Source organism: Lithobates pipiens, unplaced genomic scaffold (assembly GCF_037356315.1).
Source record: "Lithobates pipiens isolate NorthernLeopardFrog02 unplaced genomic scaffold, aLitPip1_a1.2 Scaffold_16, whole genome shotgun sequence".
Classification (NCBI taxonomy): Eukaryota; Metazoa; Chordata; class Amphibia; order Anura; family Ranidae; genus Lithobates; species Lithobates pipiens.
This window is the reverse complement of record NW_027507748.1, coordinates 372,730,668-372,757,129: the sequence shown is the minus strand read 5'-3', so window position 1 is coordinate 372,757,129 and position 26,462 is coordinate 372,730,668. Positions and strand designations below refer to the sequence as shown.

At 42.4% G+C, this 26,462-nt stretch overlaps 1 protein-coding gene across 5 annotated transcripts in view; it reads left to right on the top strand.

Moving 5' to 3' along the window:
• Nucleotides 1–26,462, top strand: part of BCAS3 (BCAS3 microtubule associated cell migration factor) — a 1,583,483-nt gene that overhangs the window by 792,014 nt on the left and 765,007 nt on the right. For all 5 annotated transcript variants that reach the window (XM_077482133.1, XM_077482136.1, XM_077482134.1 and 2 more), the window contains 3 exons: nucleotides 1,269–1,393; nucleotides 15,647–15,812; nucleotides 21,212–21,312. In XM_077482133.1, the coding sequence (XP_077338259.1) occupies nucleotides 1,269–1,393; nucleotides 15,647–15,812; nucleotides 21,212–21,312 (392 nt within the window). The remainder of the gene's footprint in view (nucleotides 1–1,268; nucleotides 1,394–15,646; nucleotides 15,813–21,211; nucleotides 21,313–26,462) is intronic.

Sequence of the window (26,462 nt, the reverse complement as noted above, 5' to 3'; positions counted from 1 at the left end):
TTGGTCACATTATTCCCCACTGATGAAAGGCTTATGGACTTTTATGGGCTTATGAATGTGTACATAACGCACCCAGAAATATATTGAGGTATATTATTTTATTTTCTATTTTTTTTTACAAACATTGAAAACAATATTTTTGTATATTTGCTATGATAAACTAAATTATCTCTAATTAAACCGTTTGTTTCCTTCTGTCTGTATGCTAATGGGAATGCTGAACATTCAAATCTGATGATAGTGGGCAACTCACTCTCCATTTTTTTAAAATAAATAAATCTTGTATTCAGAAGTCCTGTGAATGGATAGGGAAAATTGCCATGTTCATCTTCCCCTTCTCCTCCCCTGCATTTAAAAGAACTCTTTCTATTTAAAGCATATCTAAAACCAAAAGCAAAAATGTAATAAATTGTGTTTACCAGTTCCTACAGGTGGTGGCTACATTTGTTTTAATTTTTCAGGCTACGAACATTTTTAGTACGTACAGAAAATACCTGTTGATCTTGCAAGAAATGCAGTGTCCTTGTCACTTCTTGCGACCTGGAAAAAAAACCCACAAGATTTTATTTTTCTTGTGTAACTGTCTTTTAAAGGAGATGAACAAAGACAGACATGTTTAAAGGGTAAGTTCACCTTTACAGAAAAATCTTACACAGGACCCCCTCCTCACCCCCCCCCCCCGCTCCCGCTGACCTGGACCACAGAAATCTCCCATTCTGAGCCCGGTATATCCACGTCAGGAATCTTGGGCTTAGAAATCCCATGAACTGAATGTCCAAAATGTACCTCTTCAGGAGGGAGGCTTCAGAACATTCTAATTGGTCAGCACTGTCACATGGGTGGCCACATAGCCTGTCCTTTCATGGAGAAGACATGTGGATGCCAAGGGGATTTCTAAGCCCTGTACTCCTGATGTGGATATACCGGGGATCAGAATGGGAGATTGTCAGGGTCCTGTGTAAGTTCACCTTACAGATTTTTCTGTAAAGGTGAACTTACACTTTAAAGCCCAGCCTGTGTGACAACCATGGCCCACAATAAAGTGGAGAAAAAAATAATACACAAGAAGTGTGCTAATCACTGAATAATGAGGTGAAAATAAAGGAAAAAGGCCTACAAAACTGAAAACGAATGCAACCACTACATCTAAGGAATGGTGTTAAGTTACCACATTAAACTCATTCAAAATCGAATTAATTTTTATTACTTTATATTTTATCTTTTTTTATACAGTATTCTCCATAACTTTTCTCTTTTTGTTTTACTAGCAAAGTCAAGCAAGCTCCTCAGATTTCCCCAAGCAAGTCTTCAGGAGGAGAATTTTGTGTATCTGCAGTGTTTGGATCCTCCCGATCCTGGTTTGCAAACAATCAAAGTATTAAGAGAGATAAAGGTCAGTAAATTCCTCCATATTACAAAAAAAAATAATCCAGATTCAAATGGAAATGCAGTATATATTTGCATGACCATGCAGAAGCACAGCATGGTCATGATCATAGGGAAGCAAGATATGTCAGGTTTCAATTATTTTTATATGCCTAAGGACCTATTCACGCCATAACGTGTCTGCAACACATGTATTTTTGTACTTGAGGAAGCCAATTCATTTGTAATGTGAACAAACTCTAAGACCTGCCTCAACCAAATTTTGAGGAGAAGCCACATGGGAAAGCTGGATTTTAATTTCCAATTGATGTGGACCTCAAACCCAGTAAGTGTTTTTACAAAGAGAGTGTGGGTGTTAGTCTGAAATTACTTTTGGATATGAATAGTGCCTCTGGTGTTAACTTTATTTCAGTGCAGCGTGTGGATAAACTGAATGCATTTACCATGGCCAACATTTTGAATGCAATATGAGCTGTGATACAAAATATCTGCTTATTATAAAATATTATGCAGTTTATGTAAAATTGTTTTATTAAAATTCATAGAAAATCTGTAAAATATGTCAAAAGGTCATCAAAACTGATGATATGAAGGTGGCATTTAGTTCACAACTGCACAGAGGAAAGATGCATGTTTTATTTTTTAGAAAACCAATCCATTCAAATCAAATGTCTCAGTTTTATGAATGCTGGTTGGTTGGTTAAATTATTAATGGGTTTCATATGGCTCTTGGAGGCTATAGAAGCAAGATATATAAGGGTTGAGTTACTAAAAGCAAATAGGCTGTTCACTTCAGAAGGGGAGATGCACTTTACAAGAAAATTAGCCCTAGGGCCTGGTGAATGAGCTGAAGTTCTACTGACTACCAATCCTGTGCAAGAAAAAAATGTTTTTTGTTTTGTTTCCTTGCATTTGTTGGGGAATTCTTTGCAAAGTGAAACGTCCCAACATTTACCAAGCTCTGGGGAAAATTCCATTGCAATGTGCAACTTCCTTGCAAAGGGAACAGCCTATTTGCTTTTAGTATATCACCCCCCTAGAGTCCCCACATGCTCTGGCTACCAGGCCATTGCAAGTGGGTTTCACTTTCCTTGTTAGACTTTACATTACTTTACAATGCATTAGGAACCTTTAGAGTCAACTACATGCATCAGTAGGCGTGAGACACTAGATTGTAGTAGATGAAGCTCTAAAGCCTTGCAAACTCTTCTCAGTATTTATATTTTATTCAGTTGAGAATCTCTACCTTAGACTTTGAGGATAGTTCTGTATATGGGACAGGCATATACTTAAAGTGGTTTTAAAGGCTGAAGGTTTTTTACCTTTGTGCATTCTTTGTATGTTTTGTTCACTCTGTTGTGAAAAAAGGTTGCCACCACCCCTAATCACAAATAGTAAAGTTCAATCAACCTCTATGGGATTTTGAAGGAAACTAAAGACAAATTAAAAATGTTAAATTTCATCTTTAATATTGAATTGAGTAGAAATATTAAATTTAAAACCACAAAATGGCTGCAATTGGCCACAGTTAGCTTATGTACGGTTGACATCAATTAACATATACTTGTTGGGTGGTACTTCCCAAAAACATTGCATTGCATAGCCCTAGTTTTCCACATAGTTGCTTGCTTAATGGAATTGAGTATCCAATGTGTTTCAAGATTTTTTTCAATCAGTCTCTTCTTCATTCTCTTCTTCAGGGATGTATATGGTACCGCCCTGCATGGTAAAAAAAGACTTCCCATAATATGCTGTCTACAAAATGTGTTTCAACACAGTATAAGAAGTTTGTTGCATATTGTACTACAATCCTCACAAAAAATCCTATAGCTCTCCAATGTGTCAACACTATGTGTCAACCTATTCCATATCCCACAGAAATCAGGGGGAATTCCCATGCAAAGGCCATTAGATCTCCACAATGGATAGAGCATTCCTGAAGGGACCTTAGAAGACAACATTTCTAAATTTATATATATATATATATATAAAAAAAAATATATATATATATATATATATATATATATATATATATATATATATATATATATATATATATATGCCAAATCAAGTTTAAACCTAATTTGTCAGCAAAATGGGTACGGGGGGGGGGGGGGGTTTAAGAACAACTTGAGTACCCCTATATATTCACTAGTACAAACTAGAGAAAAAAAAGAATGTTTCATTACCATTTAACAAAAGAACCAGAGTAGGTACTTACAATGTCCACAAAAAAGTTCTCCACCTGCGCAAATCACTGTCTGGGTTAGTTGTGCACTTTAGAAAAAAGGTGTCCCCTCTTTGTATAGCCCTTCTAATTGAAATGTCCCTCCTGGAGATGTTGGGGACTATTGTAAGACTCCCCTGTCATTTGGGAGTCTATAATGGCATTGCTTGTGTGGGCCCAGTTTTCAGAGATGCTGGGTGTTGTGCGCACCTAGATGACATCACGTCCTGGTGATGAACGGCAGGTCCCCCATGAGCGCTCCCAGTTGTTGTCCAGGAGGATTATCGGCTGGGGCCCCCCATGCCGAGCTTGGATAATTTCCCTCCCTAGTGGAAGAATAGGAAATATGACACACTGAAAAACAACACGTTGCACACACAAAACACAATACTACTGTAATGTAAACTGTTGCTTTTCAGTGTGCTATAATTCCTATTCTCCCACCAGGGGTATAGAAATTTTTAGAATTGTATTGATTCAATATTAAAGATGATATTTTAATGGAATATGTTTTTCTTTTGTTGGTTTGATTGCCTTCAAAATCCCATAGAGGTTGATTGAATTTTACCTTCATGCATTTTATGCATTGAGGTAAAAATCCTTCTCTTTGCATCTGCTCTGTGCAAAACCATTACACAGAGCAGCTAACTATAATATGTTTTTTACTTTAAAAAAATTAAATAAAAAAATGCCTTTAATATCACTTTAAATACCTTCATATTTTACGTACATATATATTTTTTTGTGCAATTCTTTTACAATCGAGAGAGTACTTTCAAGTACTTGCTCTTACAATATCTTTGATATCAGTTTGCCGAATATTGATCAAATAGTAATTGTTCTACTGATCAATATATACAAGGAAAAGGGTTGGTATAAAATTTTACGCACAATTTTTGTAGGCCACCTCACAGGTAAGCTTAAAATGATATCAATAACTGTACCGTACAATGGCAAACTTGATTTTTTGACACCGCACTGCCTCTTGGAGACACTTTACTTAGTGAGTCAGACCAACATATGTTGCTCTATGTTTAGACCTGACTCTTGCACTGATAGACATACAGGGCAGTCAGAAACGATTACATTTACATTGTGATCTCAGCCAAGGACATATGGCCAAGACACAAACCACCTAAAAACTCAGACACATCTGTCGCAAGTTGCTAACAAAGACACAAGACACTGCAGCTATTGCAGAAAAGGTACTATGTATTTTAATAAACACAACACTGTCCACTGCAGGCCTTTATGCCTGTCTAAAAACATTTCATGCCGCCTCACTGCATGTTTTCTGTAACTGCCACCAAAACTCATTGCTATGTGCATCTGAGCAAAGTAAAACAGCCATTGAACACTCTTTGTGAACAAGGTTTATAATACAGTATGCTTCACATGAAAGTGTCAGGGATGATAAATGCACAGGATTAAAACACCAGTAAGCCTAAAAAAATCTTTGGTGGACAGGAGCTTCTTAGAATTCTTATATACAGTATTTATGTAAAGTTACCTCTTCTTTTTTAAAAAAAAAAAAAGATTATTTTTTTCTTTCTCACTGTCAACATGTTTTTGTGAGGGATGAAAATGAGATTGAATACTGAAAAAGTGATACTGTGTCTTTATGGGCACAATCAGTACTCTCTGGTGGTTTACTCATAGTAGTAACATAGTCAGCACCATCATATAAAACAACTCTTTTACCGAATCTTTAAAATAACGCAAAGTCTATAAAAACAGTCCATTTATAGCATTATCTTGTTTTGGTGTTAGCCCCTTTAGTACTACTATATCAGGTTTCATAATGCAGGCCTATAGCTTTTATAGCTGCTCAAAACAAAAGCAATCAAAACAAGTGTGTGAAAAGAGGTCCTGTCAATGGGTGTTGTTTTTCTGAGTTTGATATGCATTTAGAACACATGTCAAATGCACATTAGCAAAATTCTATTAACTTTAATGGAGCAGTATACTGTACACGACATTTCAGAGGCTGTGTTTAATTTTCTTTAAGTTGCACTGCATTTCATTGGTTGCAGAATGTGCTACTGCAGTGCACTTAAATTGCAAGAAAAGCAGGTATTTTCTTGTCAAATGCGGCATTTTCAAATGTAATGCAGCTGCATGTGTTCAAACACAACATGAGCTCTATGGCAGAAAGTCACCAGTTAATTACTTAAAACAGACCTAAAAGAAGACGACTAACCATTTAATGTGATTGGACAATGTTCTCCTCTCTGCCTCCTTTCATTCAGACTGTGGACCAAAAAGCATTGCTGTGACAGACCTGACACAGAACTAACTTGCACGTTAAGATGCTTCCAATAGCAATGATAATGTGTGTGATTTTTGATAAAACATCCTAAAAAGTGCTATTCATATCAATTCAGTGAATTGTGCAAAAATTTGAAAATATCTCTTACCTATATACACTGTATACTAAGCTTAGTAAGATGATACTTTCCTACATATTAGTCCATATGTGGTACATTTCAGAACATCTTGTTGCTTAAACCAAACCCACCAATTTAACTGTTTTCTAAAAATGTTATATTCAAGACATGCCTCTGGTAATAACTGTTATGCCTTGTACACACGATCGTACATTCCGACAACAAAACCGTGGATTTTTTTTCAACGGATATTGGCTCAAACTTGTCTTGCATACACACGGTCACACAAATGTTGTTGGAAATTCTGATCGTCAAGAATGTGGTGATATACAACACGTAGGACGAGCCAAGAAAAATTAAGTTCAATAGCCAGCACGGCTCTTCTGCTTGATTCCGAGCATGCATGGATGTTTGTGCCTCGGAATTGTGTACACACACTCGAAAATTTAAGAGCCTGCTCTCAAACATTTGTTGCCGGAAATTCTGACAGCAAATGTTCTATGGAGCATACACACAGTCGGAATTTCTGACAACAAGCGCACATCGAACATTTCCTGTCAGAAAATCCGGCCACATGTATGATGCATAAGAGTTGAAGCTTTTACAGTTGTCAGTGTGCTTATGTCAGCTCTCAAATGGATATAAAGGATTGGAAGATTTAGTTCCACTTTAGGGGGGCTGCCCTAGTCGTTTATACCAGCCAAGGTTATGTGGCGATCTCACTCACATTTCACCTAGCTGATCTCTGCATTTTATTGTCATATGTAGTTATTAAAATGTTGTTTATCTGCCTCTTATTGCAGATTTGTAGACACTGCCATCGGGAAAATTTCCCACATTTGTTTTTGTTTTTTTTAAATACAGTTGTGCTCATACATTTACATACCCTGGCAGAATTTATGATTTCTTGTCCATTTTTCAGAGCATATAAATGATAACACAAAATGTTTTCTTTCACTCATGGTTAGTGCTTTGCTGAAGCCATTTATTATCAATCAACTGTGTTTACTCTTTTTAAATCATAATGAAAATAGAAACTGCCCAAATGACCGTGATCAAAAGTTTACATAACCTGGTGTTTTTGGCCTGATAACATGCACACAAGTTGGCACAGAGGTGTTTGAATGGCTATTAAAGGTAGCCATCCTCACCTGTGATCTGTTTGCTTGTAATTAGTGTGTCTGTATAAAAGGTCAGTGAGTTTCTGGACTCCTGACAGACCCTTGCATCTTTCATCCAATACTGCACTGACGTTTCTGGATTCAGAGTCATGGGGAAAGCAAAATAACTGTCAAAGAATCTGTGGGAAAAGGTAGTGGAACTGTATAAAACAGGAAAGGGATATAAAAAGATATCCAAGGAATTGGGAATGCCAATCAGCAGTGTTCATACTCTAATCAAAAAGTGGAAAATGAGGGGTTCTGTAGAAACGAAACCATGGTCAGGTAGACCACCTAAAATGTCTGACACAACTGACAGCAAAATTGTTTGGGATGCAAACAAAAACCCACAAATAACTTCAGGTGAAATACAGGACTCTCTGAAAATATGTGGTGTAGCTGTTTCAAGATGCACAATAAGGAGGCACTTGAAGAAAGATGGGCTGTATAGTCGAGTTGCCAGAAGAAAGCTATTACTACGCAAATGCCACAAAGTATCCCGCTTGCAACACACCAAACAGCACAGAGACCAGCCTCAAACCTTCTGGCACAGTGTCACGTACCTAGTGGTTGAGCCCGGAATGCAGGGAGCGGCCCCTCGTATCCCCTGGCTAATGAACCCCTGGAGATGGTGACAGGAATTCAAAAGTTCAGAGGGCACAAGTGCCTGGCAGATGGAGACCGGTCCGGATAACAACAGGATACCGACAGCGAGTAGGTAGAGCTGGCGGTACTTGGCGGGTGTAGACAGGCACACGTGGGTAGACTGGCAGGCAGGTGGCCATCAGGAAGTACAGGGAATCCAACGGGTAGGCAGGAACAGCAGGGTCGGGTGCAGGCCGGGTCAGCAGGAATCGATCAGCGTGGTACAAGAGGATGAGGCAGAGACGTAGTCAGACAAGCAGAAGTCGTAGGCAGGCAGCAACGGATCAAGGTCAAGAACTAGCCGGGTATCAGGAACCAAGGTAACGGGTAAAGGTACAGAATAGCAGGATCACAGAACACGCTGTAGACTGGACAGCAAAGATGGGATAGAGCAAGGGCCCTAAGAAGTCCTTAGGGCGCCAAAACGGTCGTACGGCGGGTCAGCGTGCCCCCGCGAGTGGACGTGCGCCCGTTCGTGACCCCACGTGCACGAGTGCGCTCGTTCATGTTGACGCGAGTGCGTTCGTTCGCTTTAGCGCGCGTCAAGGGGAAACGACGGGTTCTCAACGACAGGCTTCTGCGGGTAAGTCTCCCGTGTGCGACCGGAACGCCAGGATGATCGTGACATTGCCCCCTCCCAAGGGGCAGCCTCCGGATGCCCAACTGAGCCATCTTACTCGGGTGGGAATTCTTGAAGGCACGGATGAGTCTCTTAGCGTGGATGTTAGCTTCTGGCTCCCAGGAGTTCTCCTCAGGTCCGTACCCCTTCCACTTGACCAAAAATTGAACCTGGTTCTGTCTCTTCCTGCAATCCAGTATGGCTTCAATTTCAAATTCAATTTCCCCATTGACCATCACGGGTTCCGGAGGACTGGAGATTCTGTCAGTGAAGGGATCCGGGACTGCGGGTTTGAGAAGTGACACATGGAAGACTGGATGGATTCGGAAGGATTCAGGAAGTTTGAGTTCAAAAGCCATGTCATTTAATTTTCTCTTGATCAGGAAGGGACCCACAAATTTCGGGCCCAACTTTTTGGAGGGGCAAGACAGTCTAAGGTTCAAGGTGGACAACCAGACCCGATCCCCAACCTTAAGATCCAGCTCCCCTCTTCTCCTTCTGTCGAAGACTTCTTTATTGGGCTCCTGTGACTTGGCCAGGGTTTCCTGTAGAAGTTTGTTATTCACTTCAAAGAAGTTAAGACTTTCCTGTACCGCTGGTACCGAACACTCGGGAAGACTGCCAGACAAGAATAATGGATGGAAGCCAAAGTTCGCATAAAAAGGGGACTGCTTGGTGTCCGAGTGGACTGTGTTGTTGTAAGCGAACTCAGCCATCGGTAGAAGAGAGACCCAGTCGTCTTGGGAGAAGGACGAGAAACAGCGAAGATACTGCTCCATTTTCTGATTCGTCCTCTCGGTCTGACCGTTGGTCTGCGGGTGGTAGGCTGAGGACAGGCAAAGGTCGATTTTCAGAGTTCCGCAGAGCGCCCTCCAGAATCTTGAGGTGAACTGCACCCCCCTATCAGATGTGATGTTGGCGGGAATGCCATGGAGTCTCACAATCTCCTTAACAAAGGTGGTTGGCTGTCTCTGCGGCTGAGGGGGTGCCCTTCATGGGCAAGAAGTGGGCCATTTTGGTGAGTCTATCGACTACGACGAAAATCGTTGAATGGTTCTCTGAAGGAGGGAGTTTGACGATAAAATCCATGGAGATCATCTTCCATGGTCTATCAGGAACAGGTAGCGGTTTTAGTAGACCCCAGGCTCTTGACTTGTTGCCCTTACTTCGAATACAGGTGGCACAGGCCTCCACATACCTCTTGCAGTCGTCCTTCATTCGTGGCCACCAGAATGTACGCCTGAGTAATTCCAGGGTTTTGAATACTCCGAAGTGGCCAGCCAGTGGATGGTCATGACAAGAGGCCAGAACCAGAGTCCGAACTGCCTGGGGAACAAAGATCCTGTCCCCATGCCACAGAAGGTCATCACTGGAAGAGAGCGGGATACCGGATGGAGGTGTAGCGCCTATGGAAGCCTGCTTAACTTGAGACACCACATCCCCCTGGAGTAGGAGAAAGTTCCCAGTAGAAAGGATGGTATCATTAGGTGGCAAACTCTCCGGCTGACTGAACATGCGGGATAAAGCGTCTGGTTTGGTATTCTTGGATCCGGGACGGTAAGTGATGTGGAATGAAAACCTCGAGAAGAAGAGTGCCCACCTGGCCTGACGGGGCTTCAATCTCTTAGCTGTCTTTAAGTATTCCAAGTTTTTGTGGTCGGTATAGACCAGGATCGGATGGATGGCTCCCTCCAGCAGATAGTGCCACTCCTCGAGTGCAGATTTAATTGCCAGTAACTCACGATCTCCGACGTCGTAATTCTGTTCGGCCTCTGACAATTTGCGAGAAAAGAAAGCAACCGGATGGAGTAAGGACTTGGGTCCCTGCCTCTGGGACAGTATCGCTCCGACTGCTATCTCAGAAGCGTCAACTTCGAGGGTATATGGTAGAGCGGGATCGGGGTGTTTCAGGACCGAGGCCGAGACAAACAATTCCTTCAGGGTTTTGAAGGCCTCTTGTGCTTCGGGGGTCCAATGGGACCTTTGGCCCTGCTTGGTCAGCCCGGTAATGGGAGCGATAATAGAAGAGAATCCCTTAATGAACTTGCGGTAGAAATTAGCGAACCCCACGAATCGCTGAACTCCCTTCCTATCGGAAGGGGCAGGCCAGTCCTGAATTGCGGAGATCTTCTGGGGGTCCATCTCAATCCCTCTTACCGAGATGACCAGGCCGAGGAACTGGATGCTCTGCTGTTCGAAAACACATTTCTCGGGTTTGGCGTATAAGCCGTGAAGGCGGAGACGAGTCAGGACCTTCTTGACATGTTCCCGGTGGATGGCTAAAGTGGAAGAAAAGATTAAGATGTCATCCAGGTAAATAATTACAAACAGATCAAGGTAATCTCTAAAAATGTCATCGACAAAATGCTGGAACGTGGCTGGGGCATTACACAACCCGAACGGCATCACTAAATATTCGAAGTGCCCGAAGCGGGTACGGAAGGCCGTTTTCCACTCGTCACCCCTCCTAATACGGACGAGGTTGTAGGCACCCCGAAGGTCCAGCTTGGAGAACAACTTAGCAGAACCCAGTCTCTGGAAAAGTTCGGGTACCAACGGCAGGGGGTAGCGATTTTTAATGGTGATTTTGTTCAAAGCCCGATAGTCCACACATGGACGTAAGGAGTGGTCTTTTTTTTCCACGAAGAAAATCCCAGCGCCAGGCGGGGAGGTAGAGGGTCGGATAAATCCTTTTTCAAGGTTATCATCCAAGTAGGACTTCAGGGTACTCAGTTCAGACTCGGATAGAGGGAAGATTCTTCCGAAGGGGATTTCTGCCCCCGGGAGCAGTTCAATAGGGCAGTCATATGGCCTATGGGGTGGTAGAGTCTTGGCCCCCTTCTTACTGAAAACGTCTAGAAAATTATGATATTCCTTGGGCACAGCTTGTCGGGTTTCATCGTCTGCTTCCAAACAGAGGAGGGCCGAGGAGTCCCCGTTGGGGGTCGGGCAACAATGCTGGAGACAGTAGTCCGAAGGGAACTCAATCATTCCAGTGGCCCAATCAATGCGTGGGTTGTGTGCTTTCAACCAAGGCATACCTAGAATGATGGGGAACAGAGGAGACTTGATGACGTCTAGGCATAGGAATTCTTGGTGAGTCCCGGCTATGACAGCGGATAGGGGACTAGTCTCCTGAGTCACTGGTCCTGATCCCAAAGTAGACCCATCGGCCAGGTATACCGAGAGCCCCTTCTCTCTCGGTCTAAGGGGAATCCTGTTCTTTCGGGCGAAGGACGAGTCTACAAAGCCACTGCACGCCCCGGAGTCAATAACTGCGTGGGTAGGAATAGTCCTTCCTGGAAGCTGCAAAAGAACAGGAACAGCCAGGTGAGAGGTGTTATCAGACAACACAGGTGAGGGGACAGCTGGAACAAGGAGGCACTTACGCATCTTAGCTGGGCAAGAGCGAACAAAGTGCCCTGGTTCTCCGCAGTACAGACAGAGGTTGTTGACCCGGCGACGTTGGCGTTCCTCTGGAGTCAGGGATGGACGGAGTAGCCCCAGTTGCATGGGTTCCAGGGTGTCCAGTGTGGATGCGGCTGGAACAGGAGGAGCTGGGTGGGCGGAGCTAGGCACCCGTGGTAGCATCCAGATCCGGCGGGTAGCTGTGGAAGAACGTTCCTGGCGGCGCTCTCTCAGGCGCCTGTCAATTTGGACAGAGATGTCTATCAGAGCTTCCAGGGTCTCGGGAATGCCCACACGTGCCAACTCGTCCTTCAAACGCTCGGAGAGACCCATGCGGAACTGATACCGCAGGGCCGCGTTGTTCCAGTCTGTGTCTGCGCTCCAACGTCGGAATTCCGAAACGTAATCCTCCACAGGCCTGCGACCTTGTTGCAGGGCATGTAAGGCTGCTTCTGCGGTCGCAGCGAGTTGGGGATCCTCATAGAGTCTAGACATCGCCTGGAAGAAGGTGTTCATGGAGTCTAAGGACGGATCCTTTCGTTCCAATAGACGGTGTGCCCAGGCCTGGGGTTCGTCCGTCAGCAGGGAAATGATGAATCCCACCTTAGTCGCCTCTAGGGAGAAGGTCCTAGGTTGCAGGGCGAAATAGAGCTCGCAGGAATTGCGGAAGGCTCTGAACTTGTTCCGGTCTCCCGCGAATCGTTCCGGAGTTGGGACTCTGGGTTCGGGTGGCATCATCACCACTGGTGAAGAAGCAGATAGTGCCTGGACTTGTTCTTCCAGTCTGCTGCAGCCTTCCTGTAAACTCTTAACTGCCTGAGTAAGGCCGGCCAGGTGGTGGCAAAGCTCATCCATGGGGGAGGCTCCCTGCGCAGGCTCGGACATGGCTGTCCAGTACTGTCACGTACCTAGTGGTTGAGCCCGGAATGCAGGAAGCGGCCCCTCGTATCCCCTGGCTAATGAACCCCTGGAGATGGTGACAGGAATTCAAAAGTTCAGAGGGCACAAGTGCCTGGCAGATGGAGACCGGTCCGGATAACAACAGGATACCGACAGCGAGTAGGTAGAGCTGGCGGTACTTGACTGGTGTAGACAGGCACACGTGGGTAGACTGGCAGGCAGGTGGCCGTCAGGAAGTACAGGGAATCCAACGGGTAGGCAGGAACAGCAGGGTCGAGTGCAGGCCGGGTCAGCAGGAATCGATCAGCGTGGTACAAGAGGATGAGGCAGAGACGTAGTCAGACAAGCAGAAGTCGTAGGCAGGCAGCAACGGATCAAGGTCAAGAACTAGCCGGGTATCAGGAACCAAGGTAACGGGTACAGGTACAGAATAGCAGGATCACAGAACACGCTGTAGACTGGACAGCAAAGATGGGATAGAGCAAGGGCCTTAAGAAGTCCTTAGGGCGCCAAAACGGTCGTACGACGGGTCAGCGTGCCCCCGCGAGTGGACGTGCGCCCGTTCGTGACCCCACGTGCACGAGTGCGCTCGTTCATGTTGACGCGAGTGCGTTCGTTCGCTTTAGCGCGCGTCAAGGGGAAACGACGGGTTCTCAACGACAGGCTTCTGCGGGTAAGTCTCCCGTGTGCGACCGGAACGCCAGGATGATCGTGACACACAGTCATTTGGAGTGATGAGAGCAAAATGTAGCTTTTTGGCCACAACCATAAACGCATCATTTGGAGAGGAGTCAACAAGGTCTATGATGAAAGGTACACCATTCCTACTGTGAAACATGGAGGTGGATTGCTGATGTTTTGGGGATGTGTGAGCTACAAAGGCACAGGAAAAGTGGTCAAAATTGGCAAGATGAATGCAGTATGTTATCAAAAAATACCGGAGGAACATTTGCATTCATCAGCCAGGAAGCTGTGCATGGAACGTGCATGGAACGTACTTGGGCATTCCAACATGACAATGAACCAAAACACAAGGCCAAGTTGACCTGTCATTGGCTACAGCAGGATAAAAGTGAAGGTACTGGAGTGGCCATCTCAGTCTCCTGTTCTCAATATCATTGAGCCACTCTGGGGAGATCTCAAACATGCAGTTCATGCAAGACAGCCTAAGCCCCTGTACACACGGTCGGAGATTTCAACAACCAAATCCGTCGGATTTTCTCCGTTGGATTTTGTCCGTCGGATCTTGTCCGAAACTGTTGCATACACACGGTCGGACTAAGTTGTCGAAAAATCAGATCTTTCAGAACGTGATGACGTAATTTCGTTACGATGGGACTACATTCAGGCTAGTAGCCAATAGCTTTGATGTAGGAATTTGATCTGAGCATGCATGGCACTTGGTCCGATCAAAATTCGCTACACATGATCAGAGTATGTCCAACCGCCCCAGTTGGTCGGGAAATATTTCCAACATGTTGGAAAATTGGGTCCGACGGATATTCCGACGGAATCAGTCCGATGCATACCACACACAGTCGGATTATCCGACGACACGGTCCGATAGGACACATTCCGACGGATTCTCCGACCGTGTGTACAAGGGCTAAGAATATACAGGAACTGGAAGCTTTTTGTCAAGAGAAATGGGCAGCTTTACCATCTGAGAAGATAACGAGCCTCATCCACAAATACCACAAAAGACTGCAAGCTGTCATTGAACTTAAAGGGGGCAATACACGGTATTAAGAACTGGGGTATGCAAACTTTTGATCAGGGTCATTTGGGTAGTTTCTGTTGCCATTATAATTTAAAAAGAGTAAACACAGTTGATCAATAATAAATTATTTCAGCCAAATGCTAACCATGAGTGAAAGAAAAGTTTTTGTGTTATCATTAATATTTTCTGAAAAATGGCCAAGAAATCATAAATTCTGCCAGGGTATGTAAACTTATAAGTACAACTTAAAATTTCAATGACCATAAGAGGACTTTATACAATTCTCAGAAGTGATAACATGATATAAATCATTTGGAAAAATACAGCATATTATAACCTCATGTTTATACTTCTAGACCTCCTATTTCAAGTGCACACCATTTAAATGTGGTAGTACTCAAGATGTGCACCTCCTAACCTTACTGGAACCTAACCCAGATAGCAAGCAATTGTTCTGCAAGTTTGAAAATTACTTGCTAAACTATTTCTAGACTTGCTAGGCTTCACAAGTTTTTTTGGACTCCAGATCAACTTTCTTTGCAACCATTCTGCAAGTCGGCTGCAAGTTCTGGTTCAGTGCTGTTGTGCAATAGTCATCCAACCAGGGTCACTGTGGCTGAATTTTCATGCTGTACACTTGCAGATCTCTTTTTGTAGACTCACCACTGCAACTTTGCTCTTGCTAGAGGTTTGCCACGCAAATTTGATACACATTTGAAAAGTGTCAACTAGACCCTGTGCTTCAAGTGCTCTGCAAGTGTACAATTTGCCACGGAAGATGCGCAGCACGTTTACAGACTTACAATTCAACACTACCACAAATGTGTGGCAGGTTATCCTTGCTATCTGGGTAACTTAATAATAACTTAGGGTTGGGGAAACAAAAGGAAGAAATGGTAAGCGGTATGAGTAAGATAAGTAATCACAATAAAACAGGTGGATGGAAAATCAAATCATTTGTATTGGTCACAAATACCATATTAATAATTGATCTAGTTGTCAGAACGAAGGGCTCTGTCAATTCACCATATGCAAAATATTATGGTACTTTTTATTTAATGGTGCTACCGAGAAGATGTGAAGGGTACCCAGGTAGCCCGTAATTTATACAATTTGTCATATTTATCCTAACAGACGTGTACCCAATCTCAGCTTCCATGTTAAAGTTGATTTTTATTTTTCACATTTTTATAGACCAATCTAAGCAGTATGTGGTGGAATCCCTTTATATCATTAGCTGTTATGGGACTTTAGTAGAGCATGTGCTTGAACCTCGACCTCTAAGCACTGCACCGAAGATAAATGATGACACACTTTTGGAAATGTGGACTTCACCACGTGCAAGTTGGACCCTAGTTAGGTATGAAATACTTGTGTGTTTTATTATATTAAAATATGTACTAAATATTTGAAACTAACTATGAAGCTCTGTTCATACAAGGTCATCTTTTGCCAGGCACATTTTGTAAGCATACTGTCACAGGTAAGAAATAGTATAAGCAGCTTGAAGCTCTAGCTTGTCGGTGTGGTATGGAAATTACAGACTGTTAGCCATATTATATAAAAAAATAATTTTACTAAGGGGATTTCTGAAATGTTTCTGTTTTAAATTTATTTTTGTTTTAGAAAAAAAAGTATAGAATCACTTCTGTAGCCCCATCGTCTGTAATTGACTTCCACCTCTCCCATAAACTGTGGGAGTTTTTTTTGTTTTAGATAAAAAGAGTATAAAAACAGTTCAGTAGCTCGATTGTCTGTAATTGACTTCCACCTCTCCCATAGGCTGTGAAGGGAATCAATCACAGCCTATGGGCTCTAGGGCGCATTCGCCAAGTTGAAGAGCGGGCCTACATGCATTTCTGTTTAAACAACATGTTTTACATACTGGGAAGCATGCAGTGGCGTTCCTATTTATCAAATAAAAATATTGAAGGCAAGGAGGGAAGATACCTATTTTTTTTTTATAATCAAAACTTGTCCAGTAAGGTGAACAGGAAAATGTAATGGTAAGAGTAATTGTGACAATTCAACAAGGTTTTCAAAGTTCTCCAGGACTTATTAAGTCAGTTGTTTGCTTGTTTGATATTTTAATTGAATGACCAAAATGGTGATTGCTGTAAAAAATAATATAAATAAAAAAATAATAAAAAAATTATATATATATACTGTATGCTCCTCATCATACCATAAAATTATGCAGTGCAACTAACTTTTTTTCCAAGAGAATTTCATAAATCATATTTCTGTTAGCAGAACCATCACTTACAGTTATTATCATTAGCCCCTAAATTATATCTGCAATAACGTGATTGTCTATCAAAGCAGCAATGTTCCATTGGTTTTCTAATAAAAGTTAGTCTAGATTGAGATGGCCCTTAATAAGTGGCCAGACCTAGCTGCACCAAACAGAAATCAATTTAGAAATATTATTCCAGGGCCTTTTTTTAGGACAATTTAAAGTATTTTGACATTGATTTTCATGATGCATTGTCCTGCAGTCGTGGTTATTCCTGTATTGGTGTAATCAATAAGAACGATACAGAACAATTTACAAGGAACTTTCCTTAATTAAAATGACCTCATATTGGACAGAGCTGTCATTTTTTAGAGAGAAGGACCATAAAGGAATTTGGTCTGAGTTGAGGAATATTGTAAAGCATATCCATCATCCATCAATCTACCATATTTTTTCACAATTAAACTACAGTGATTTCTTTGTCTACTTCTTGATACACAATATGGAGTTCAACTAGATAGTGAAAAGATAATACAAAGAATATGTAAATTGATTCTGAGCTAAGTTCTAGCAGCAGGGAGAAGTTTGCTGACTTTTATGTGGCGCAAACTTAATATTATTAAAACTAAATTGTGAATCCAAAAGTATAAAATGATTAGGACTGTTTTGAAAAAGGCAGCAGAGTGGCTATATGATAGATCATACTGCCATGCAGAGGTAAGCTTTGGAGTATTGCGGAACTTCACTATTTTCTTTCTATAATTCAACAACCTTACTGGTAGATCCATTGACATCTGCTTAACCTTTCCATAGGACAAGGTTTTCCAGTATCTTCTAATGATCTAAACTAAGTTATAAGTAGTAGAAAGCTAATCTTAATAATGCTTAAAAGAGAAGTGTGGGAAAAGAAAATAACAAACCTACATACTCACTTAGCTGGCTGCAGCATAAATTTGATGTTGCAGTTGTCCTCTGCCACCTCTACACCAAGAACTGAGCAATCAAAGACCACTGATCGCTCAGTTCCCCGCTCCACTCTGAGCACAGTGTGGTGACTGTCAGCAACCAGCTCTGTACTCTGCCCCTGAAGCTCTCACCTAGATGCCTGTCAGGCACCTAGGTGAATCCTGCAATCTCTGTAGAGCCTGGACTGGCTTTAGCCTTCTGTCAGCTGAATCTGGGTCATAGGAGTGCAGATCTAAGGGCACTCCTGTGATCCATAGGAGAAGTATGGTCAAAAGAGATTTGGCAATACTTCTCATTTTAAATGTTTGAACCAAATCATTTCTTTGATGCCGAGTAAATTGATACCCAACATGTCATGCTTCAAAATTGCGCCCGCTCGTGGAATGGCGACAAACTTTACCCTTAAATATCTCCATAGGCAACATTTAAAAAATACTACAAATTGCATGTTTTAAGTTACAGAGGAGTTCTAGGGCTAGAATTATTGCTCTCGCTCTACCGATCATGCGAATACCTCACTTGTGTAGTTTGAATATCGTTTTCATATGCATGCGCTACTCAGGTATATGTTCACTTCTGCACGCAAGCTCGTCGGGACGGGGCACGTTTATTTATTTTTTCTTATTTATTTTACCTTTTATTATTATTGTTTGTTTTTATTTTTACACTTTTTAAAAAAATAATGGCGTCACTTTTATTCCTATTACAAGGAATGTAAACATCCCTTGTAATAGAAAAAAAGCATGGCAGGACCTCTTAAATATGAGATCTGGGGTCAAAAAGAGCGTGGCGGGAGGGGGGCCTCTCCCATCGCCGATAAAAGTGATGCTGCTGCGACTCCGCCGCAGAGACCACTTTTATATTAAACTGGACTGCTCACTGAAGAAGAGGATACTGGGGTTATGGTAGCTAGCTGCTGGCATAACAACGACACTCCTCTTCAAACACCCATCGTATAACGACGGTGAGCAGTCCGGAAGTGGTTAATGAGTGAAATAAGTATTTGACCCACAAAGGGAGGTAGGGAAAAAGGGGATTATAATGGTGCCAATTACAAAACAATACACAATGTACATCATTTATTTTATCAAAAATATTTTTTTATTAATACAAAAAATTCCTTTAAAAACCAAACAAAAAATACACAATATAGGACCAGGTTTGCACACATCTTGCAGGGATTTTGTCCCACTCCTCTTTGCAGATCTTCTCCAAGTCATTAAAGTGTTTGTAAACCTATACAACCAAGTCTATGCCAGATCCTCTATTAGAGCCTGGCTGGCATAGCACACTGTACTTGTCTTTTACAAAAATGAGCATTGTAAATACTATTTTAGGGTGATCTTCAAGCTGGTCACATGAGTCGTGGCCACTGTATACCTCCGATGGATGGATACCGCAGGAGGGTCCGTGATCTCCGTTTGACATCAGCCCGGGGATCACATGGTTGCTCAGCCTCTCCTGCAGTAGCCCTGGAAACTGGCCGGGAGTCACGTGACCGGCCTGAAGACAGCACTGAATCAGTATTTACAAAAAGGCATGTACAGTTTACTATGGCAGGCTATAATCGAGGAGCTGGCATAGAGCAGTAAGAATTTTCAATGTATAATAATAGCATCGGGGTGCGGGCGGAGAAAGACACAGTCATGGAAATGACAGGCAGGAAGGAGGGGGAGAGATGAGAGCAGAGCAGGGCTGCAGATGATGGAGGGACATAATTTGATCACGGTGGTCATGGCTCAGCAGTCCTGATTTTCATGGTCTGTATAGAGAAGGCATACAGGAAGTGGCAGATTCAGGGATGCTTTTTTACTGTTTAGAGGGGGGCAGATTACACAGCACAAGCACTGTGCGGTTTAATCGGCTTTAAGGGACCAGTATATAATTTTTTTATTTTTTTGGGTTAACAAATACTTTAAGGTTTCGAGGCTGACAATTGGTAACTCGAACCTTGAACTCCCTCCACATATCCCTCCACTCCATTGATTCAGTGAAGTTGTCCTGTCCCTTTAGCAGAAAAACACCACCAAAGCATAATGTTTCCACCTCCATGTTTTATGGTTGGGGTGGTGTTCTTGGAGTTATAGGCAGCATTCCTCCTCCTCCAAACACAGCGAGTTGAGTTGATGCCAAAGAGCTTGATTTTGGTCTCATCTGAACACAACGCTTTCACCCAGTTCTCCTCTGAATCATTCAGATGTTCATTAGCAAACTTCATATGCGCCTGTACATGTGCTTTCTTGAGCAATGGGTGGTGCAGGATTTCAGTACTTCACAGCGTAGTGTGTTACCAATTGTTTTCCTCACCATTCTCATGATCATTGAAACTCCATGAAGTGAAATCAATTTTGTGTTTCTCCCATTTGCGAATAATCACACCAACTGTTGTCACCCTCTCTCCAAGCTGCTTGGTGATGCTCTTGTAGCCCATTCCAGCCTTGTGTAGGTCTACAACCTTGTCCCTGGCATGCCTGGATAGCTCTTTGGTCTTGGCCATGGTGGAGAGATTGGAATCTGATTGATTGTTTCTGTGGACAGGTGTCTTTTATACAGGTAACAAGCTGAGATTAGGAGCACTCCCTTTAAGATAGTGCTCCTAATCTCAGCTCATTACCTGTATAGAAGACACCTGGGAGTCATAAATCTTGCTGATTGATAGGAGATCAAATACTTATTTCACTCATTAAAATGCACATCAATCTATAACTTTGTTTGAAATGTGTTTTTGTGGATATTTATGTTGTTGTTCTATCTCAACTCAAAAAAAAAAAAAAAAAAAAAAAAAACTACCATTAAAATTATAGACTGATTATTTCTTTGTCAGTGGGCAAATGTAAAAAATCAGCAGGGGATCAAATACTTTTTTTTACCTCACTGTATGTGTGTGTGACATACATATATATATATATATATATATATATATATATTATAAAATGTATACACAGAATATATTTTACTGCCGGTCAAACCTGCTTGTCTGTTTCTGGGTGTCTGTGCATGGTTACTGCTGCCACAGGGACACCCAGAAACAGTCCAAGCAAGTTTGACCTTCATTTTTATTCAGCAAGTCAGATTTCCACCCAGTAGGTTCTCACATTGCAGAAAGAGAGGGAACGCTTGAGCCTTAAGGCCCCTTTCACATGTTTATTCTGTCTGTTGATGGTTGAAAAAGAACAGGAATTCATTCCCATAGGAAAATGGGTGTAATTGGACTTTGTCTGTTTACCTCACTTAACCTGTGACCCAGGTAGTGGTCAACAGGGGAAATTACACCATCTTCATCTAATGTCATCCATAATGAAAAACTGACAAAAAAATGGATGTAAACTGATGAAAAACTGAAATCCATTTTTTCTTAGCTAAAACGCGACTGAACAGATGACACCTCATGTGAAAGCGGCCTTTAGTCAGCTCAAATACTGTAAATAAAGGCCTGGGAACAGCTGACTAATTAGTGAGGTCTGGCTAACTGGTTTTACTGTAAATCTGTTTCTGTTCCATCTTAAATTCCTTTCTTTTGTTTGGTTAACATAAGTCTATTTGTTGCACTTTCATAGGACTCCACAATGGAATGAGCTACAACCACCTTTCAATGCAAATCATCCCTTGTTGCTGGCATCTGATGTGGTGCAGTATTATCAGTACCTTCTGGCTGGATGTGAGTATACTTTTAGATTTGAAATAGAACTATGGCCTCCCAATTGAAAATAATGTGCTGCTTAATTATAAGTGCCTTGGTGCTGTTTTCTCTGCAAAGTCCTACAAATACCTATTGATCTTACTACTGTGGTCCACTTAACGCTTCCTGTGATGTTGTTGTAACAAAGCTGTACAGCTTCTGAATTCAGAGCAGATTTGCCACTATCATGTAGACTGTGTCCAGTTCTTGAGACCTCACTTACATAAAAGATATTGATAAGATAGAACAAGTTCAGAGACATGTAACATAAATGGTGACAGGTCTGGGGTTAAAACATATTAAGAGTGACTTCAGGAACTTAATATGTACAGTCTGGAGGAAAGCAGAGACATGATTGAAACCTTTAAATACATCAGAGGGTTGAATAAGGTTCAGGAGGTCAGTTTTTTTCTATATGAAGCCAAAATCAAGAATACTGGGACATGACCTCAAACTAACTGGAGGAATGTTCAAAACTCAGCAGAGGCAGCTAGCCAGTCAGTAAATAGTTTCAAACATGCTTGGGGCAAACATAGATCTATACTCAGACAAAAAAGTTAACGAGAAAAAAATAAATAAAAAATGGGCAAACTCGATGGACTGGTGCTTGGTCTATTTTCTGATGTCATTTTGCTATGTTTGCGTGCATGGACTGCAGTGGGAAAATGTTGCAAGAGTTGGGGCTATCAGCATTGTCAGCTACAGCCTGTAGCTTGTCAATCAACACTAGGCCATGCGTATTCTTGCCCACTGCTTTCTGGATTGACAGCGCAGCCTCTGTTGTTGAAACCCTCCCACTGTGCACTACAGTGTTTGGGATGGGGAGCGTGTGAGACACGAACAAAGGAGGATTTGGCTTAGTCAGGGAATTTTTTTTTTTTTTTTTACTTTATTAGACTTTTGCATAGCATAGTAACTGGATTTGTTACTTTTTTAGACTGTCATACAGGGTCCTTGGTTGTATTTAACATTAAAGGAGAAGTATATCCAAAGCTATTTTGGCTGTACTTCTATGGATCACAGGAGTGCAGTCAATTATCCACTCTTGTGAACTGTTTTCAGCCAACAGCGGGCTGAAGCTGTCAGCCAACGTCACAGAGTTGGTCCAGGCTTTGAAAGGATCTATCCAGATGCCTGAACGGACACCTGGCTCGGGCAACTGGCAATCCACTGAGTGAACACTGGAGGGGCAGAGCAATATGGAGAGGAAGATGTTCTAAATATCTTGGTAGACACTAATTTACTAAACGGCTTTAAGTGTAATTGCTTTATGTAGTCGTAAGGTAAAAATACAGAAGCATTGTTACAGATTATTTCCAGGGGCTAATTTAATATGCCCAATGCAGGAAATTGCAGTGATTACTGTATGCCATGCTGCACCTGCATTTTAAATGTTTACTGATAAAATACAAAGAGCAGCGTAGAGCTTGTAGTATAATTTCCCTCTGCATTACACTGCAGGAAACACTGCTAGATAGGCTAAATATTGAAAATGCCTGCTGAATAGCTGGGAGATATTTATTTGAGCCTTGGTTCACATTGGAGCAATTTGGCATGCCATTTGACATGTCAAATAGCATGCCAAATCAGTGGCAGTTGTCAGCAATGGCACCGTCCGAATCAGTGCAACACCGCATTTGCAGCACGGCACCGATTCCCACAAGTAGTTTCTGTGCTACTTTTGGCAACTTTTATGTGATTCAGTAACCCGCACAGATGTATCTGAAATCGCCCCCAAAGTCAGGACTGACATGCAGGAATGAAATTGTATGAGTTCAGCTGAACTCGCACAATTTCATTCCTGCATGTCAGTGTGAGCCTCGGCTGATAAGGAGGGAAGTAGATTAGTGGAGCAAAATGACTCTAGGAACAATTAGCATTTTGTGTTGTGTCTAATATGTGATTTGAATTCAAAAGAAGCAGGAGGGTGCCTGAGATGGGATTTTTTCCTCACATAAGTCTAAAGCCTGGCACACACTATTAGTTTTTTGTTTTTTTTTGTTCAACTCTGTGGGTTGAACAAAAAGAAGCTCTCAGCTCCGGTTGGAGCCGCTGTACAAACCATGCAAGGTTAGTTCAACCATCTCCCATGCTGAGCTGTCAGGGACGGCCATTGGCTGAGAGCGCTGTTTGGGAGTTGGTTGACTGCTATTTTTTTTTACAAAAATGCAAAAATTGAAATAAACATAAAGAACAAATAAGTAAATAAACGTGAAAAAATCATGTAAATAAGGAATCTCTGATCAAGAAGTAAAGGTTGTGTACTCCCACCGTGACACAGTCCAAGTTCATAAATCAGGAGTTCAAAAAATCATTATAATAATAATTATTATTGATTCCGTGACAGAACCACCACTGCAACAAAAACTGTGACCACCATGTGAAATGCAAGTTTACCGAATAGCAAGCTAATCAAGCTTGTGGCCTATAACATGGTCGGGTCCCAAAGTAAACCAGGTATCTCCAATCTGGACTCGTATCCTGGAGCCAGGCTAAACACCACAAAGGGATCACACTCTAAGAAATGTTTGCTAGTAACTCTGTGGGCTCTCCTAATCCAGGAAGCTCCAATGTGGTGGTCATACGAAAACGAAAAAAAAGAATAGCATAGCATAATTCCGTCTGGATATATTTAATAACAAATTAAAATTACACTTACAGTGTTGAAGTTAATAACAGCAAATAGTCGGCCGGCTGTGCATGGATGCCTGTCCACTAGGACACTGGTACGCGGTGACATCAGCACGTCAACTTTTCCCGACGTACGTTTTTTCAAAACAATGTAATTGTCTGGTTCTGTCATGGAATCGATAATACATTGCTTTTTGAACACTTGATTTATAAACTTGGACTGTGTCTTAGTGAGAGTACTCAACCTTTACTTCTTGATCCAAGATTTCTTATTTACATGATTATTTCATGTTTATTTACTTATTTATTCTTTATTTATGTTTATTTCAATTTTTGTTTTTTTTTATATGTTTTTATTATAGTTTTTCAGTATTGGGTTTGATCAATTGTTTTGGTGATTTTCATTAATATATTTTTTAGAAATATGTCATGTGTTGGGTTTAGAGCTGTAACCGAAATATATATATATATATATATATATATATATATATATATATATATATATACTTAGCTGCCCTGTGCAATTGTTTTGCACAGAGCAACCCCCGATCCTCCTCTTCTTGGGTCCTGCTCCGGCACTTCTGGCCGCTCGCCCCACCAAGTTTCTCATGCATGCTGTCTGTCCATTAAAAACAAAGAGAGCGGGGCCTCTGCTTACCGTATATACTCGAGTATAGGCCGACCCGAATATAAGCCGAGGCCCCCAATTTACCCCCAAAAAAACTGGCAAACTTATTGACTCGTGTATAAGCCGAGGGTGAGACATGCCTGTCCATCCCTGTGTGTGTGTCCGTCCATCCCTGTGTGTCCGTCCATCCCTGTGTGTCCGTCCATCCCTGTGTGTCCGTCCATCCATCCCTGTGTGTGTGTGTGTCCATCCATCCATCCATCCCTGTGTGTGTGTGTCTCCATCCATCCATCCATCCATCCCTGTGTGTGTGTGTCTCCATCCATCCATCCCTGTGTGTGTGTGTCTCCATCCATCCATCCCTGTGTGTGTGTGTATCCATCCATCCATCCATCCCTGTGTGTGTGTGTATCCATCCATCCGTGTGTGTGTGTGTGTGTGTGTGTGTGTGTGTGTGTGTCCAGCCTACCTGTGTCCCGAGCCTTTGTCCCGAGCCTCCGTCCCGTGCCTTGCCTCCTTGCCTCCGTCCCGTGCCGTGCCTTGCCGCCGTGCCTTGCCTCCGTCCCGTCCCGTCCCGTCCCGTGCCGTGCCTTGCCTTGCCTCCGTCCCGTGCCCTCTTTGTCGGCGCCTCGGCGGCCATTGTAAAATTCAAAAGCTGCGCCGCCGCCTTCGCCTGTGATAGGCGGAACACTGAATTTCCCAGCAGCCTGTGTTCCGCCTATCACGGACATCGTATCATCCTCGTCCGTAGTACGAGGATGATACGATGTCCGTGATAGGCGGAACACAGGCTGCTGGGAAATTCAGTGTTCCGCCTATCACAGGCGAAGGCGGAGCCGGAGGCGCGGCTTTTGAATTATAGAATGGCCGCTGTCTGTCTGCTCGACACGCTGATCGAGCGGGCAGACAGCGATGACTCGAGTATAAGCCGAGGGGGGCACTTTCAGCCTCAAAAAAGAGGCTGAAAATCTCGGCTTATACTCGAGTATATACGGTACTCTTTACTGGTGTGATTGACAGCAGTGGGAACCCAAGAAGAGGAAGAGAGCCGAGGCTTTTGTGCACATCTCTGGGTTGAGATTGGGCTCAGGTACATATTTAGGGGGGCTGAAAAGGGAGCTGCTTGCAGAGGGTTTTTTATTTCTCTTATTGCATAGAATGCAGTAAGGTAAAAAAAAATAAAAAAATCTGCCTTTAAAAACACTAAAAATACTCTCTAGTTGGCAGTGTTGCAGTTTTTGCCTATGCGCTTGTTTATACTTGCATATGCACGTGTAAACACGCCTATGCACATACAGCTTTTGGATTTTTCAGCACTTTCTGTCCCAGTGACCATGGTCACCAAGATGAATAGAGAGGGCAAATCTTTGCATTGGGGACGCATAGAGCACTAAAAACATATAAGAGGTCCTAACCCTTAGTATTCTATGGAGCAGGAAAATAGCAATACAGTAATGCTGCAGTTAATAGGACAATAAAACTCAGGAGCAGCTAAAATTTAGAGAACCACATTAAAAATGACATCGCAGTGCATGAAAAAACATTTGTTTAAAACATCTTTTTAAAAATGCTTTTTGAAGCACAAACATAAGTGGCTGCTTTCATTTTAATCTTCATTAAAAGTCATGTGCCAGTATCTGAAAGATCCAAATCACAACAGGAAAGTGTGACTCAGGAAGGTAATATCGGCGCCAGGTTAAAGCTGGTGGCTTTACCTGCCCTTAAGAGTTTCATGCAAACTAAAACCTCTAGTAACACATGAGGCTCAACATCTTCTTATGGCTTTTTGCTGCTGGGATATTACAGGCCAAGTGGTATTTCTGCCATCCAGGAATATGTGAATGGTCCTATATTTCTCCATTTGCAGCTG